The 14880-nt window shown below is 36.3% G+C and overlaps 3 protein-coding genes across 5 annotated transcripts in view; all 3 read right to left on the bottom strand.

The window, feature by feature from the left end:
• Positions 1 to 3117, bottom strand: part of LOC102578938 (dolichyl-diphosphooligosaccharide--protein glycosyltransferase subunit 1A) — a 5933-nt gene extending 2816 nt beyond the window's left edge. The window contains exons 1-7 of the mRNA XM_006342101.2: positions 2880 to 3117; positions 2087 to 2131; positions 1257 to 1891; positions 1023 to 1170; positions 775 to 951; positions 489 to 557; positions 303 to 392 (exon numbers count right to left, since the gene is read on the bottom strand). Coding sequence (XP_006342163.1) covers positions 303 to 392; positions 489 to 557; positions 775 to 951; positions 1023 to 1170; positions 1257 to 1891; positions 2087 to 2131; positions 2880 to 2978 — 1263 coding nt within the window. The 5' untranslated portion in view covers positions 2979 to 3117. The remainder of the gene's footprint in view (positions 1 to 302; positions 393 to 488; positions 558 to 774; positions 952 to 1022; positions 1171 to 1256; positions 1892 to 2086; positions 2132 to 2879) is intronic.
• Positions 3118 to 3776: 659 nt separating this feature from the next.
• LOC102578601 (peptidyl-prolyl cis-trans isomerase FKBP18, chloroplastic) lies at positions 3777 to 6700 on the bottom strand. Of its 2 annotated transcripts, none has more exons than XM_015306439.1 (6): positions 6352 to 6700; positions 5283 to 5356; positions 5110 to 5196; positions 4831 to 4980; positions 4620 to 4679; positions 3777 to 4108 (listed from the first exon to the last, which is right to left on the bottom strand). In XM_015306439.1, the coding sequence occupies exons 1-6, from the start codon at positions 6575 to 6577 to the stop codon at positions 4043 to 4045; spliced, it is 663 nt and encodes a 220-aa protein (XP_015161925.1). In that variant the 5' UTR covers positions 6578 to 6700; the 3' UTR covers positions 3777 to 4042. The 2 variants fall into 2 exon arrangements, with proteins under 2 accessions (XP_015161925.1, XP_006342162.1); XM_006342100.2 differs by having other exon boundaries at positions 5283 to 5353; positions 6352 to 6699.
• Positions 6701 to 7381: 681 nt separating this feature from the next.
• LOC102606379 (protein S-acyltransferase 21) lies at positions 7382 to 13652 on the bottom strand. 2 transcript variants are annotated; one of them, XM_006342098.2, is made up of 10 exons: positions 13261 to 13652; positions 12063 to 12176; positions 11838 to 11958; positions 11215 to 11417; positions 11006 to 11074; positions 10681 to 10752; positions 10451 to 10579; positions 8867 to 8947; positions 8558 to 8764; positions 7382 to 8347 (listed from the first exon to the last, which is right to left on the bottom strand). In XM_006342098.2, exons 1-10 carry the CDS (start codon positions 13303 to 13305, stop codon positions 7448 to 7450), a joined length of 1941 nt encoding a protein of 646 aa, XP_006342160.1. In that variant the 5' UTR covers positions 13306 to 13652; the 3' UTR covers positions 7382 to 7447. The 2 variants fall into 2 exon arrangements, with proteins under 2 accessions (XP_006342160.1, XP_006342161.1); XM_006342099.2 differs by having other exon boundaries at positions 11215 to 11399.
• Positions 13653 to 14880: the final 1228 nt, after the last annotated feature.

Here is a 14880-nt window from a genome sequence, read left to right as displayed (position 1 = left end):
GGGGGGGGTAGTCATCCTCCTTTAGTACTGAACTCTTTACTCTCTCTCGTTCAACTAAAATGTTGAATCTTAGATCCAAAAGGTTTCTCTGGATGATCTAGCTCAGATTCAGCTCAAATTCCACCATTCAACCTTTCAGATTGAACCAAGTCTAATCCTTATATTTGAGGCCCTGTCAAAACTGAACTATTCTACCTACGCCCGGTTAACTCATGCCCAAAATGGACTTGGCTTAGCTAGGATCGTATGCAATGCTTCTCACATACAGTTCTTTCAACAGCATTGTAGATGAACTTATATACCTGGAAATATTGGTTATGCTCATGCACAGCATTGGTCTTTTCAAGAACAACCACTGGTCTACCAATCATATCCAAATGGGAAAATTTCGTCTGCAAATAAAACATAAGAAGTAATAGAAAGTTAGAGGAATAAAGGTTATCATACAAGAAGAACTTCAGAGGAGACAAACTAAGATTTACTCATACCTCTCTCGACTCTTTGACAGGAAAAGGGACCGATACAGAAATATCCTTTGAACCTTCTGGCAGAACAACCTATTCTCCACAAAACAATTCCATCGTTATCTTGAAGAATTTTTCAAGAAAAAAAAAAGTAAAGGCCCATACAATCACACTATACCATAAGCCCTCTTTTGCATGAAATTTATCATAATCTTCGAAAGAAATCATATTTTAGATTCTTGTGATAACACTAAATTATATCATTAAAGATATGGAATTAAAGCCTATTCAGTTCTTATAGAAGTATTACCTTCACAACAAGGTTTTCAACTACCACCTCCTCAATTGGGCAACCAAAAGATATATTTAAGAAACGTTTCCCCTCTGCACGGAACAAATAGTCCTTAAGGGGCAGCCCATAGCCGATGGTAAAAGAAGTTTTCCAGCCACCAAACATTGGATACCTAGGTTCAATTTGTAGCAATGTCTGCGAACAGAGAGCATAGTGTTAAGCTAGACACAAGCCACATGAAAGCTTCAGAAAGTATGTCTTCTAACCTTTGATGAGTCACCCCATAAATTGGATGTTGATATATTGCCAATTTCATCTCTGTAATAAATGGAATGGGCTCTTGGAGGCAATTTGGCAACAAGATGTCCGAATGACGATGCACCTCTGAGATGTGGTCGGGCCTGGTACTCTAGCCTGTGATGTTAAAAGTGGGAGACTTCCTGGTCAAATATAGCCACAGCTTAATAATTCTTGAACTTAATCAGAAAATATTATAGTACCTTGAAAACTCCCCACTGCTTCTGGCACCAGCATTGACAAGGTTGTAATGCTCTGTGATCTGAACATTTCCCCAATGAGAGACTTCAATCTCTCGCACTAACTCCTGGGCAACTGCGAATGGCTTATTGCTCACGAAGTGTACTGCTATATGCGAGAATGAGAAAGGAGGAAGATTCTCATAAGGTCCATATTTAATTTCTGAACCAGAAAATTTGGTGTTCTCTAACTTAGTGTATGATTCGACTTTTGGTTCGGGTAATCTGACACTGAGAGATTGGACATTAACTGCATAAGGAGAAATATAGTAGGCACTCTCCTGGAACACAAGAAGCTGGATATCAGCTTGAGTAATTTTCTCAGGAAATGGCTGTAGTGCATGAGTAAATGCAGTCCTGACTTCCAAATTCAGGCTCTTCCCCTTTGCCAGCTCCTTCGGTAGGGAGACAGAGTACCAAGTCAATGATGGTGGCATGCCTTTAGGGTTAACAACTTTGATAGGTAGGCTACTGGAAGAAGTTTTAGTTTTCCCTTTCCCTTCACTGGTTGTTGCCACTAAAAATGCTAAATCTTTTGCCTGGTGATCTCCAAATGGTAACAAAACCTCTGAAATTGGATCATTACCGGTATTTTCTATCTGACCAAACAAATAAGAAATAATACAAGCATCACTAGTTAGATAGTAGCACTAAGTCATTAAATTTTGCAAATTCTCAAATACATTAACTGCTTCTCGATTAAAGTAAATAGACTATTAAATCCGTTATCTGTAGTTTGGAATATTCAACAAACTTATCCAGAATCTCAAAAAACGCAAGCAATTACCACTAACCTTCAAATTTGCAGTCACACGCACTACTTGAGAGGTTAGGTCAATCTGCAATACAAGATACATGACAGCCAGAAGTAAGCATGAATGAATGAATAATTGCAATTTAGAACCAATAGTCTAATTAACAGCTCAGTTTTTCTTTTTCAAACAACACCAAGATGTGAAATGACTTCTAATCCAAGTGGCAACCATGACAATCAAAAATATTATCAAACTGTGCTACTGCATCATTAAAATAATTACACAACAAAAGGGTGAAGACTATCATTACTCTACTATGACCTCACATTCTATGTCTCATTCAACTTGCTCTGAGCTTGAGAACAAACACAAAGAAAAGAAAAAGTAAAAGGGGATCCGCGACAAATTACACACTGTTAGAGCACTATAAGTTATAATAGTATGCAAAACAATTAAACACTTAAGTTTGCCAATCCCAAAAAAACGCTTTTTTTTAAAAGAAAACTGTCAGCTCCCTTTGTTGCCAATGCAAGGGAAAGCAAAAAATAGCACTTCTGTTGAGATTAATTGACTATATAATTCCTCTTACAACATTTGCCAGTTTTTTTTACCTCAAACAATTCCACGGATACCTGCCACCTTCCACCAGCAGCAGGTATCATCAAAGGTTTGCAAGCCAAAATATTTAGCAAATTCTCCCAAAATGTTATACTACCAACGACTAGATCTTATCATGCAATCCAATTAGCCTTAATATCATAGGGAAAATAGTAGCACATTTATACATTAACGAAGCAAAACCAAATTGAACACCAATCAGAGACGTACGTACCTTTCGATCAAGTTTGGAGATGACTAGATCGGAAAGTGCAGGGGACCATTGAGCAAGTAAAACGAAAAACGAAAACAACAAATAGAGACGAATCGCCATTTTCCGATTCTTCCTTTTAGGTTTATGCGTTATACTACTCCGGCTATCAGATCGGGGAAATATCAAATGGAGAAGGAGACCATCGTCGGAGTTGAACGCTACTGTCTACTGAGAAAGAAGTGAGACCGATCTGCCTAAAATATAAAGTCCTCCTACTAATACTTAACATTTCATTTTTACCCTTTACTTCCATTTCCTTACTTTTCATCCATTTAACTTTTTTTATCTTCAAGTTAAGAGTAAGATTTATGTATATTTTTTTTTAAATCAAGAAAATAAGAACAAGAACAACAAGTAATACTAATTGATTTAAATTGGGATAAATATGTGAGCATACTTTATGCAAATAGTTTATAAATTGATTTTAATTAATTTGATATTGAGACAAGATAAATGTATATTAACTCTATCAAAATGAGAAAAGAGAAGTAATATAACTACCCTGAAAAATTCTTCTTAATAGGCCAACTTTAAAAAATTCATTTATGAGTAAAACTTGTGATCAAAGTTAGAGAGAATAAGCATTTGTATTGTTCATAAAGTTGCTTGGTATAAAATGATATATATAAGACAACAAAAATTATGCATCAGCCTCAAATAAGTTGAGATCACCGATATGAATTATAGTTTCGTCCTCATATCATCATAATAAATAAAATAATATATGAAAAAAAAATTATTATTTCAGTTCTTCATCGGACACAACACAATTTGAGATAGTGTGATGTCTAATCTAAAATGTAGTAACAAGTAACATGGGAAGTTAAAGAAGTAAAAATTTACATACAAATGAAGAAGCATGAAAAAAGGGGAAGTCATCTACATAACAAAGATTGAACAGTTAACATGAAGGGGAAGCAAAACATCATGAGATATGTTCATGAGAGGAGCTGGCACTGTTGGTGAGGCCCCGTCTCTTTTAACCAATGAGTCGTGGTTCAAATCACGCGAAGGTTAAGTGGGAACTGCTATTGATTCCATAACAGTTGGCGTTTAGAGAGAACACAAAACTTTTACAACAATGAAGAAGAGGGGGGACAAAACATATGGTACAGTCCAGGCGCCTATTGCTTCCGTTCTGGTGACTTTACTTCCAATAGTTCAATATTCAGGTTGAATGTAGCCCCTGGCTGCACCATGTAAGTTGAATATTCGTTAAATCTTGAAACCAAAAAGAGTTAAAGATAATAGAAGCACACCAATAAAATTGAATAAGATATCTGTGCATCTTCACCCAAGAACTCCTAGCTGTATAAGGGCTGTTTAATCTGCAGACTGCAGATAGCTTTGTTTTTCACAATTTGGTGAGTGGAGCTGAAAACAACCACTCACACGTAATATGCATCGATAAGTTTTCTCTAACGGCTATTTATTATAATTGGTCATTTCAAGAACCTTGCATAACTAATTACTAAGCAAGCAAACAACAATGTTGTTAGGCCTTGGAATAGATACCAGGATCGCGAAGTTGTTTGAGCACAAGCTACTCTCAAGAGAAACTCACTTCTAATCAAATGTAATTTAACAGATACAGTGAATTCATTGACCTTGGTTGATTGACATTTCTTTGAAAAGAAGAAAACCACAATAATAACTTCATCAACTAAGATAACAAAGAATGAAACAAAGTGATGTTCATACCGGAATCTCATTCATTCCCCTTGAACCATATCCAGCTTCTGGAGGAACAATCACAGTCCTCTGAGCAAAAGATACCATAAGACAAGCAGCAAGTAATGAGGTAGCTGTCAGTTATGTTACACTTTGCTTAACCTTTTCAGAGATCAGAGTTTGCACATAGAAACTATTAGGAAAAAGAGGCGTGTTAGGCAGAAATGAAATGTCATCCCACCTTTCCTCCAACTTTCATCCCTTCAGTTATTGTATACATTGCTTTTGGAGGTTTTGGTGCTGCTTGAGCAGAAAATAAACCATTTGGATTGTCCACAAAATCACGTTTCCGCTCTTTCCCTGGAGGAGCTCCAACCTGGAACTCATAAGGCTACTTAAGAGTAGAAAGACATATGTATCAGTAATAAATGTAATCCAAGGGCAGCAATACATGTCTATTAGTAAGATGTCAATTTAATTATAGCATACTCATTTCTAATCAGAAGTCATCACAACAGACCTGTGAAATGATACGATTTCCAGCCAACAGTTTAGATTCTCGACTTGAAACTGCAGTAATATTACGATATACACAGTCAAAATGTACCTACAGGAGTCAGGAGAGAAGCCAGAAATAGGTCAGTCTGAACTGGAAATTGATGTGTATGCAAATTTCAAGGAGGACAACTAAACCTGTACAGTGGAGCCCTTCTCAGCTACAGGACCTTTTCCTTCAAGAATATCATAGTATTTCAATCCATCAGCTGCTTTAAAAGCAATCATTAATAAAGATAATAATCATGGACTCATATCCATGATATCGTCAGGCTCTTTCAATTGACAATCGGGTTATTACATATATCAACTACAACATTATTTCGATTTAATTTGATTATATTTCTAGTCCTTAAAGATTGTCAACAAATCTTTGGATGAGATATAAGAATTATGTTGATGCTAAATGGACCTTGGACCTACAATTCCAAAAGCTAGCCATGAGGTGAGGATTGATCAAAGATCATATAAGGAGACCATAGTTCCACATCCCACCCGATGTGGGAACTCAACACCCCTCACATGCCCAATACTGGCATCTAGAGCGTGGACATATAAAATGAAAGCCCAACTTCAGATAAACCATGAGCATTGGTGATAACATGATAAGAAATGGATCTTGGACCTAACTCAATCCCAAAAATCAGCTCATGAGTAAGGATTTTCCAACCTATACAAGGAGAGCAAAGCTCCGCATGCCACCCAATGTGGGAACTCAACAACATCAAACTCAAACTGTTGACAATTAATCTTAAGTACTTGCTGTTAAGTAAACAAATTATTTTTTCCAGCACTACTTAGAAGCTAATCGTACAAGCATAAGTTAGCACCAGTGACCATATTTTGTACTCCTTTGTTTTGACTTGGCACGGTTTAAGAAACTAAATAAGACTTTTGAATCTTATAGTCTTAAACTAAAGATACCAAGAATGTACCAAAATATACTTTAATCTTACGATCTTAAACATGTGTGAAAAGTTGAAACGTGAGAGGTACACAAAAAAGTAATTAAAGATGCATTCTTTTTGAAAAGAAAGACAAACAAATTGAAACATAGGGAGGGAGCATGACTAATGGTAAAAGTTGTAAATAACTTTTTAAGACTATCCATAGCAGAACTTGGAAATTGCACCCAATGTGAAGATATCTCTAAGATTTTAGAATAAAAAAAGCTAAAAGTAATAATGAATTGGGAAGAGGTACTAACAAGTAGTTTGATAGTCTTCAAGAGGGATGTTCTTCTTATTGCGCCTCTCTCTAGCCATGGATGGTTGAGGAACCAAATTGAGGCTCAGGGGCAACACAGAGATGAGAATAACAGATCTTCTTGAAATGGGTATCTGTAAAAAGACCTTCTTTACCTGCTGCTCAGTCTGGGCATTGGAGGAATTTCTGATGATGCATGATCCTTGAATCCTCAGTGTAGCTGCCATATCTTGAAGGATTTTCAACAAGTTTAGTACTGTAGTATACTATTCTGTCATTCTTGATTGGCTCTCTATCCAAACCGAGGCCGTTGAAGGAGTTAAGGGGCCAGACAGTCATTTTCTTTACAACAATATCCTCTTTCATTTTCTCTTTAGTTTGATAAAAGAATTTAACAAAGTAATTTTAGTTACTCTGATTTGATTTAACGACGTTTTGAATATAAAAAGGAAAGTAAGACAAATAACGGAATAGTAGTTTTAATTAGGACGAGTAATACTCTATATAAATTTGAGCTAAAATGCTAATTAAAAATATTTTTTTTAGAAGAAAAAAAAAACAGTCCACAAAGACAATTTTGAGCCACTTTGGTAACGTCGTGGATAAATATGGCACCATAAAGTCCAAAAAGGTTATTATATCTATCTATCATGCTACGTGGTTCAATTGGAGCTGTTAATCATACTCTCCATCTACCACTGATCATACACATTTCACTTCTTGCAATTTCATCTTATTGCTAATAAGCCTATCGACTAGCACAGTCGTGAAAGAAAGATTAAATCCGTGAGTCGAGGATTTATAGTAAATAGCCTCTCCAACTCTGAAGTAGGGGTAAGGTCTGCAATGTCACACTCGCCATAAAAAGAAAGATATCTTGATTGGCAATCATAACACTTGCACATTGTTGTGGTGCTTTGAAACACTGTACATTCTATACGCTCCAGACCACTCTTTTTGAGATTATACAGGTATGTTGTTGTGAAAGAAAGATGGAGAATGTACTCAGTTAAGAAAGTAAAAGCAAAAACTTGAGAAGATGAAAATGTACAACGAACTGTATATCTCAAGATAAAACAAGTGGAGCAAATACAATACTATCGTGAAGAAAATTGATTTTGCTGGGAATCACTAGGAACAAATACAGGGAGCTGACCACCCCTTTGTGTTCTACCCTGATAGTAACTCCGCTGTGGACCACCAGCAAATGGTGTACCGCTACTTCTTGCCCCTCTGTTCATGTTCTCGTTCAGTAAAGGCCCTCCGAAAAATATAGATTGACCGGTGTATGTAAGCTCTGTTCCAGAAACTTGTGAAGTAGAACCAGCACCCCTGTTAGTATTAGCAGTAACAAATCGCCCGGCTTCTTGATCCCAGAAAACTGATGACCTTGTACTCTCTGGAGTGCCCATATTGTTCTTCCTAGTGGATGCCTCTGAGAGATTATCAGGGGGCGGAGATTCGTTCTCATGGCATGCTTTTGCTGACCACGGAGATTGATTTGCAGATGACTGATATATTGGGTTAAAGTGGTCTCTATTTGAAGGGTGATGCTGCAGTGCTAATGGAGATGGAGCTCGGTTAGGGGCAAGAGGACTGCTTAAGTTACTCATGCTGTGGCCACATGTTTCAATGTCTTCTCTGCTGGCACGACTGGGCGGATATGAGCTCTTGGAAGGAGACAACCTTAATGTCCCAGCTCTAGCATTACTGTCATAAAATCCTTGATTAGTACTTGCCGGACTGCTTATACCACTCATGCCACTGGACAAATGATCAGCGTCGTACGGATTGTGCTTGGCACCAACTGGGCGTAGCACAGATGATGAAGCTCTAGCCTTGGCACCAGCTTTGATTGCTTCACTAGAATCTAGTTTCGCAAGCTTCCATGCACTAATTCGGACTGGACGGTGGGATGCCTTTTTGTCCTTGTCTAGTGCATCAGGATCAACAGTAGATGGCAGTCGCCCAGGCTGAAGATGAGGAATAATTTCGTCCTGCACAAGGTGGTTAGAGGAATGAAATTAGCAATACGCGGTTCTATAATTAGACAGTTTTTCTCGAGGACAAGGGATGAGCTTAGTTGCTCAAGTCAAAACTCATCCAGAACTCATTCTCCTCCCATTCCTATATCCTCCACCCACAGAAAAAGAGGGAGAACTTTCTTCATCAACTTCACAAAACTAGAAGCACGAAAGAAGTGTAACCTGATGATCCATGAAGATTCTTGGAGGAGTACACCAAGCACCTTTATGTTGCAAGCTCATCCCAACAGAACTTCTTCCACTGATGGCAGTCACTGCAGAGCTGGTCGGTGATGATGGCAAACTCTGCTGATCACCTCCATCTACAGAGGGTCCAGGCGGCTCACTTTGAGATCTCATTGCAACAACATACTCATATGTTGTAATACCCTGTAATACAGCATTATAGCAGAACCAGAATACCTTTTATATATAAGCACGCACAAACACAAATTTAAAACCGAGAAGGAATGAGGATATGAACGAACATACCTTACGAATGAGAATAATGTGGAAGAAGAACAATTCACCTAAAGGCACAGTTGCAAGGAGTGAAACAGCAGTACATAAGGCCTGAAACAGAGAAGAAAACAAAAGATTAAACCCAAAGAGAACAAGAAAAGGCACCTAAGAATGAAAGAGAACAAGGCAAAAAGGGCATTTCATTTGGTGAAGTGGTGGTCCACAACAACAAACAAAAAGGAAAGCTTTTAGGCATCAGAAATTTGACACATCATAACAACAGCTTGATGATGAAACGGCTCTGGAAATCCATTTCAGAAGAACAAGCTTTACGGAAAGATGTGATTTGTGAAAAGTATGGAAGCAAAGGATCATATTACTAAAAAAGTTACCATTTCCTAAGGGGTTAACTTATGAAGAACATAAGGAACCTGAGGCTGTTTAAAATTGGTGATGGTAGAAAATTTCCTTCTGGATTGGCCATGTTCCTCTCAAAGAACAGTTCCCAGATCTCTACATGCCTTAATACAAGAAGCAAGTTTAGATTTCAATTAGGAGGAATCTGAATGATTGGAAATTGGGCATATTTGCTGAATTTTTACTGATTCGGGACTATGATTTTCACTGTAAAATCATGATGTGATAATATGAACTCTAGGGTCATACAAAATGCTTTCTGGACTTGGAGACAGAGTTGGAAGACAAATGCTCCTTATAAGGTGATGTGTTTTCATGGTTGGTGGCTCAAAATACTTGCTTAACACATCAGAACGTACAAAGAAGAGGATTCCATTTATGTTCTGGATGTTTTCTGTGAGAAATATGCCAGAAAGAGTGAATCATTTGCCTCTGCATTGGTCCGTCACTGATCAATTATGGCAATTGCTTTTTAACATGGTGTACTAAAATGGTGCATCCTAGAGATACTGGAGAGCTGCTAAACAGCTGGTATATTAGGGGAGTTGCAAGAAACAGATGAAATTGTGGTGCACAATCCCTGTGCACATTTGGTGGACTGGTTAGAGGAAAGGTACGAGAGGTGCTTTGAAGATAAAGGAAACTCTATCTTAATGATCAAGATGAACTGTTTTATTTAGTTGATAGAATCCCTTTTAAGAATAGAAGGGACATAACTCTGTTACCTTTGTCAAAAAGAAAAGAATAGAAGGGACATAATTCTGCTTTTGACTGTAAATACTTTTACAGAATCTCTTTGCAATGCTTATAATACACTTACCATTTCACAGAAAAAGCAGAAAAAAAATGTTACAAGACTGCAACAATGGGAACAAGTTCCAAGCAAGCACTAAATGTCATATATATGGTGATTCTGGCACTATGATTTTGCACACCTTCAAATTTACGGGCTGTGTCAAGGCTTTGATACATTAAAGTTATTATATCTTTCCTTCAGAAAAATTCTTCAACCAGCCTAAGACTTATGAGTTTACCATAGTGGATTACGCATCTAAAGATTCTAATAACTAGATCAGTATAAGATACAACTCCCACAATAAATCAAGGTCTAACAAAGACAGATTAGAAAATGCAGTAAATCCATATACTACACAAACAATCAGAATAGTTCTGCAAGCAACAAGCTAGCTTACATACCACTACAATAGCAAATGGAGGTCTAGAGAATCCTTCTCCGAGCCTCTCTATTATCTGATTTTCAGTAGCTTTCTTATCGACAAAGCATCTAACTAGGACTGCAATGCCCACTCCGCATTCAAAGACAAGCTGACATGAAAGGAGCATTTTATATTAAAAAGGTGAAGAAATGATTATGCCTTGTCAAACATTAAAAAGGAGATAAAATGAAAGAATCTTAGTGCACTTACCCAGACAAAGCTGAAAGCCATCAGGCACACAAATGTGATATAGTTTTTCCTTCCCACGCAATTATTCAACCACTGTAAAAAGTACACATCCAAAATGACATAAATTCACAATACTGCAAGAGGAGGATATGAACTGGTGTACAATATTAACAGCATGGAATATAATATATATTATCCGAAAATACCCTTATTTTGAATTCCTCAAATGGGTTATCAGATTCAGCTCATTCCTCCAATTAAAATAATTATGTCATGTCAAAGTAAAACACAATGTATTTTGAGCAACCGAAAACTAAACAAGAAGAAAACACATATTTGAACTCACACGGCAGTGATGATCAAATCCATCAACACATTTGTCACAACTTCTACAGTGTTTGCTGAACTTTCGAACCTGCATAAGGGAAAAAATACCTTATTCATGCTCTCCACTATACCCAATGAAAGTCTGAACTTTTGAATGTAGTTGTAGGAGAAAGATATACTGTAGATGCAGGGAAAACTAGAGAGAGAAGCAGATGAGAAGTGGTATACCTCAGCATTACACAATGTGCAGAACAAAACTTCTTCATCACCACTCTGCTCCAGCGACTGATCATCCTTCCGACAGTCTTCAATGACAAAACAACAACAGAGGATCCCTCCAAGTCTTCCACAGCAACCTGAAGCATCACTTGTAGTTGTTCCTCCATCTCGGAACCCTTCCTTGCTGGGACCCCCTGCAGCAGATATATCACCTATCACAAGCAGTTCAAGATGTCAACAGCAGATGAATCGTGGTCAAATTACCAAATGGATACCAATGTTCCATCTTTCATCCACTCCCTCCCCAACAAGATACTGCGACAAAGTCTTATAACTAACACTTGATAGTCCTTTTCCCTTTTTTCATCTATTGTAAAACTTGAGTCTTTTTCAGTTCATGAGTACTAGTAAAACTTGATATTTCTCATAATTTTGCTCTGTTATATTTTCAAAAGTCTAGATGATCAAAGGGTTTACTAGTATCTTCAACTTATCTAATAGACACAATACTTGGTCTGTAATTACCAACCAAAAAATAATAGATATATCTTCAGGTTGTTCTGATCCCGTTGCATATTTACCTTTATCAAAGGAAGAAGAATAAGAAAATCATATTGCATCCAAAAACTAACCAGGCAACTCTATTTCATTGTGTGATTGATAGGCTGTTGACTTGTCAGCTTCAATGAGAATCCCAGGGTCAGCAGGATCAATTGCTGTGCATCTAACATATAGTGTGAACACACATAGAGCCTGAAAGCAAGAGTCAAAAGATGACAAGAAGTAACAAGAAAGAGAAACATGAATAGGGTGTTTGCAAGAAAAATAGTAAGCAACTTCATCCCTAATGCACTCACCAAGAAGGAATAAACACCAATTGCTATGTACTCAAAGATGTCTTTTCCTAGAAATGGAGCAAAAAATGCATAGAAGGCAACAGATAGCAGGCAGAAAACTGTTATAGCCACAACCTGCACAGCAACATGGAATAATGAGTACACGAGATTCAAGTTGCACAACAACAATAGATAATATCAGTTAATCATAAAGGCCGATACAATATGATGTCACTAATCAATAATAATAAGTAAGGCCTGGGCCTTCCAGAAGAACTTCAGGTGAAACTTATCATTCCGAGACTTGAGAAATGGAAAAATGAGTACAGAGGTAAGCAACATGCTGATCAACACACAAAAAAACCAATAAAGTATTTTATTTTGTCTGACGGACCGCAAGAAAGAATATCACGGGGACCAAGCTACAAGTACACATACAGAATAGTTGCATTAGACAATCCAGTGATTCAGAGCTTAAACCTCTTTAGACTAAGTTGTAAAGTTAGTCCAACAAGGAACTGTATGAAGCAGATATACATTATTGAATTAAGAGAGATGGAAAGCTTGATCTCAGTCACAGTCGCAGAAAATTTAATCCTGTTACAATGCAGGGTAATCACCATACAAAGAGCAGCAGGTGCACTAAGCATCCCGCATTCATGCAGGGCACGAGGAAGGGCAAAGGGGTGTGATGTAGGCATCCTACAGTGATGCAAGCATCAGTTAAGATCACCCGTGAACTATAGGTCATCCGGAGACTACTCCATAAACTTAGAAACTTATCAGAGCAAAAAATAATAATAAGGAAACCCATCAAATAAATTTTCTACCACAAACGGAAACTTGACCTCCTTTTCTCCAAATTCATCACAGACCCAAAACCAACTTTAAAAAATTCAAATAAAGCAACTGTAACTCAAGTTATTCCTACTCAGAACCTAAAGATCGCATCTTTTCAGAATGTGAAACACTAGAAATTTCAAAGCAAATGTAACTAAAATTTTGAGCAAATCACAAATCTACAAAGCATAACTAACTAAAACATCACTTAAAAAGGAAAAGTAAAAGAGTGTCAAAGTGCAGTTGACTAAAAGAAACAAATCAGCAATGTCACCAAACGAAACCAATAAACCCACTCTAAAGACCCCAAAAGATCCAACAACACCAACATTACAGCTTTACAAGTGATCCAAATACAACAAAGAGCAAAATGAAGAACCTGAAACGAGTGAGCCGGTAGTTGCCACCCATGACGCCGAGCCATAGAGAACCGAGTCCGACCCGTTTCAACTCAAACCATATACTAACAAATGCCAACAAACCAACTTCCACCAATGTGAATGAACTACTAGTATTGAAGTAAAAAATATTAAAAATTGCTCCTTTTTCTTCTGCAAATGAACTTATTTGAAGATTCTGATACGCAAAATGAGAATTAAACAACGACCCAGTTATTAAAATCAAGAAACAACAGGACCCATTTACTTAAATTTTTCAGTTTTAGGGTTTGGGGAAATTGAAAAGATGGAACTGGGAAGAAGTGGGTGAGCAAAATAAGGAACTGCAGAACATTATGCAGCAAAAGTGTAACTAAAGAAAGACGAAAAGTGTTTTTTTCTGTTATTATGGAAATTAAATTATCTTAAAAAAGAATTTTTTTTTGACTTTGACATACAGCCGGCTCTTTTTTTCTACGGTATCTTTTTTCACCCCTAAAAAAAAAGTTAAAAAATTATCAAGTTTGAATTTTGTAGATTTTAACTATAATATATAATCAAACAATATTTTGAAAAAAATAATTCTCCATATCTAGACGGCTTCAAATTTTTTCCTCTTTTTTCAATTTTTTGGTCCTATTATTTGAAAAGATGTAAACTTTTTTAACTTTTATTTCGTCTTTTTAGGGTGAGTTAGTTCTATAAATATTCGGAATATAATATTATTTTATGTAAGAAATTAAAAAGATGAAAATCAAAATTTATATAAAAGAATTTTTGTTTAGTTTTTTCACTGTATCCACTTTTCAATGTGGTTTTAACAGAATCCTCGAGCTACCAAAAGTGTAAGATTTTTTTCCTTTTTGTCTTTTTTAAAAAAATTTACTGCTTCCATATTTTTCTTTTTGTACTTTTATTCTCAAGAAGAACAATAACCTTTTACACAAAGGGTCAAAAACTCGAAGATGATATAGTATTCATCCATGAGATGCGGCCCAGTAAATTTAACCATAGGTTAAAAGTTAGAAAATATATTTTTAAATCTAAGGATTTTAGATTAAGTAGAACGAAAGTAGAGTACCTAAAGTGTAAGTTTAGTGACGTAACGCATAAAACGGATGTAAAAGTGAAGACTGATACATATGTCATATTCAAAAGAGCAAGTTTCAAGTATCTTGCGTATGTAATACAAGAAAATTGGGAGATTGATGATGATAATGTCACTCATCATATTGAAGCTGATTGAATAAAATAGATCCTCGCATTTGAAATGTTATGTATTATTAAGTACATGTAAAAAGCTTAAAACTCGTTATAAAAAATGAAAATGTTAATAAAAGAAGATAATGTAAAAATATAAGAGGAAAACCATCATTAGCATCTTTACTTGTTTGACTGCTAGAGTTCAACTACTAGTAAACAAAAAGTCTAATTATTTTTGATGATTTCTTAGGAGAGCAAAAAAGACACAAAATTATTAAAGCCAAGAAAATCCTATTATAAGATAAGATAAAGTTAAAAGCAATATACTAGTTAAATGATGAGTGAAAAGAATCAATGAAAACTATAATTGAAATGCATGTGGATGTTTAGGTAAGTGTAACAATAATCAAATAATTACT

Source organism: Solanum tuberosum, unplaced genomic scaffold, assembly GCF_000226075.1.
Source record: "Solanum tuberosum cultivar DM 1-3 516 R44 unplaced genomic scaffold, SolTub_3.0 scf00032, whole genome shotgun sequence".
NCBI lineage: Eukaryota > Viridiplantae > Streptophyta > Magnoliopsida > Solanales > Solanaceae > Solanum > Solanum tuberosum.
This window is presented reverse-complemented; position numbering and strand designations above follow the sequence as displayed.

Bases quoted from the DNA above. Each gene is read 5' to 3' on its own strand.
- LOC102578601 (XM_015306439.1), bottom strand. From the start codon at position 6,577: ATGGCAGCTACACTGAGGATTCAAGGATCATGCATCATCAGAAATTCC. The intron at 4,981-5,109 runs GTCTGTTGTGAT...ACTCTTAAGTAG, and splicing joins GAAATCGTATCATTTCACAG to CCTTATGAGTTCCAGGTTGG. The intron at 4,109-4,619 runs GTATGAACATCA...TACATGGTGCAG, and splicing joins GGGGAATGAATGAGATTCCG to CCAGGGGCTACATTCAACCT.
- LOC102606379 (XM_006342098.2), bottom strand. From the start codon at position 13,305: ATGGCTCGGCGTCATGGGTGGCAACTACCGGCTCACTCGTTTCAG. The intron at 10,580-10,680 runs GTAAGTGCACTA...CTTTCATGTCAG, and splicing joins TGGCTTTCAGCTTTGTCTGG to CTTGTCTTTGAATGCGGAGT. The intron at 8,948-10,450 runs GTATGTAAGCTA...TCTCTGTTTCAG, and splicing joins CTCCATTTGCTATTGTAGTG to GCCTTATGTACTGCTGTTTC.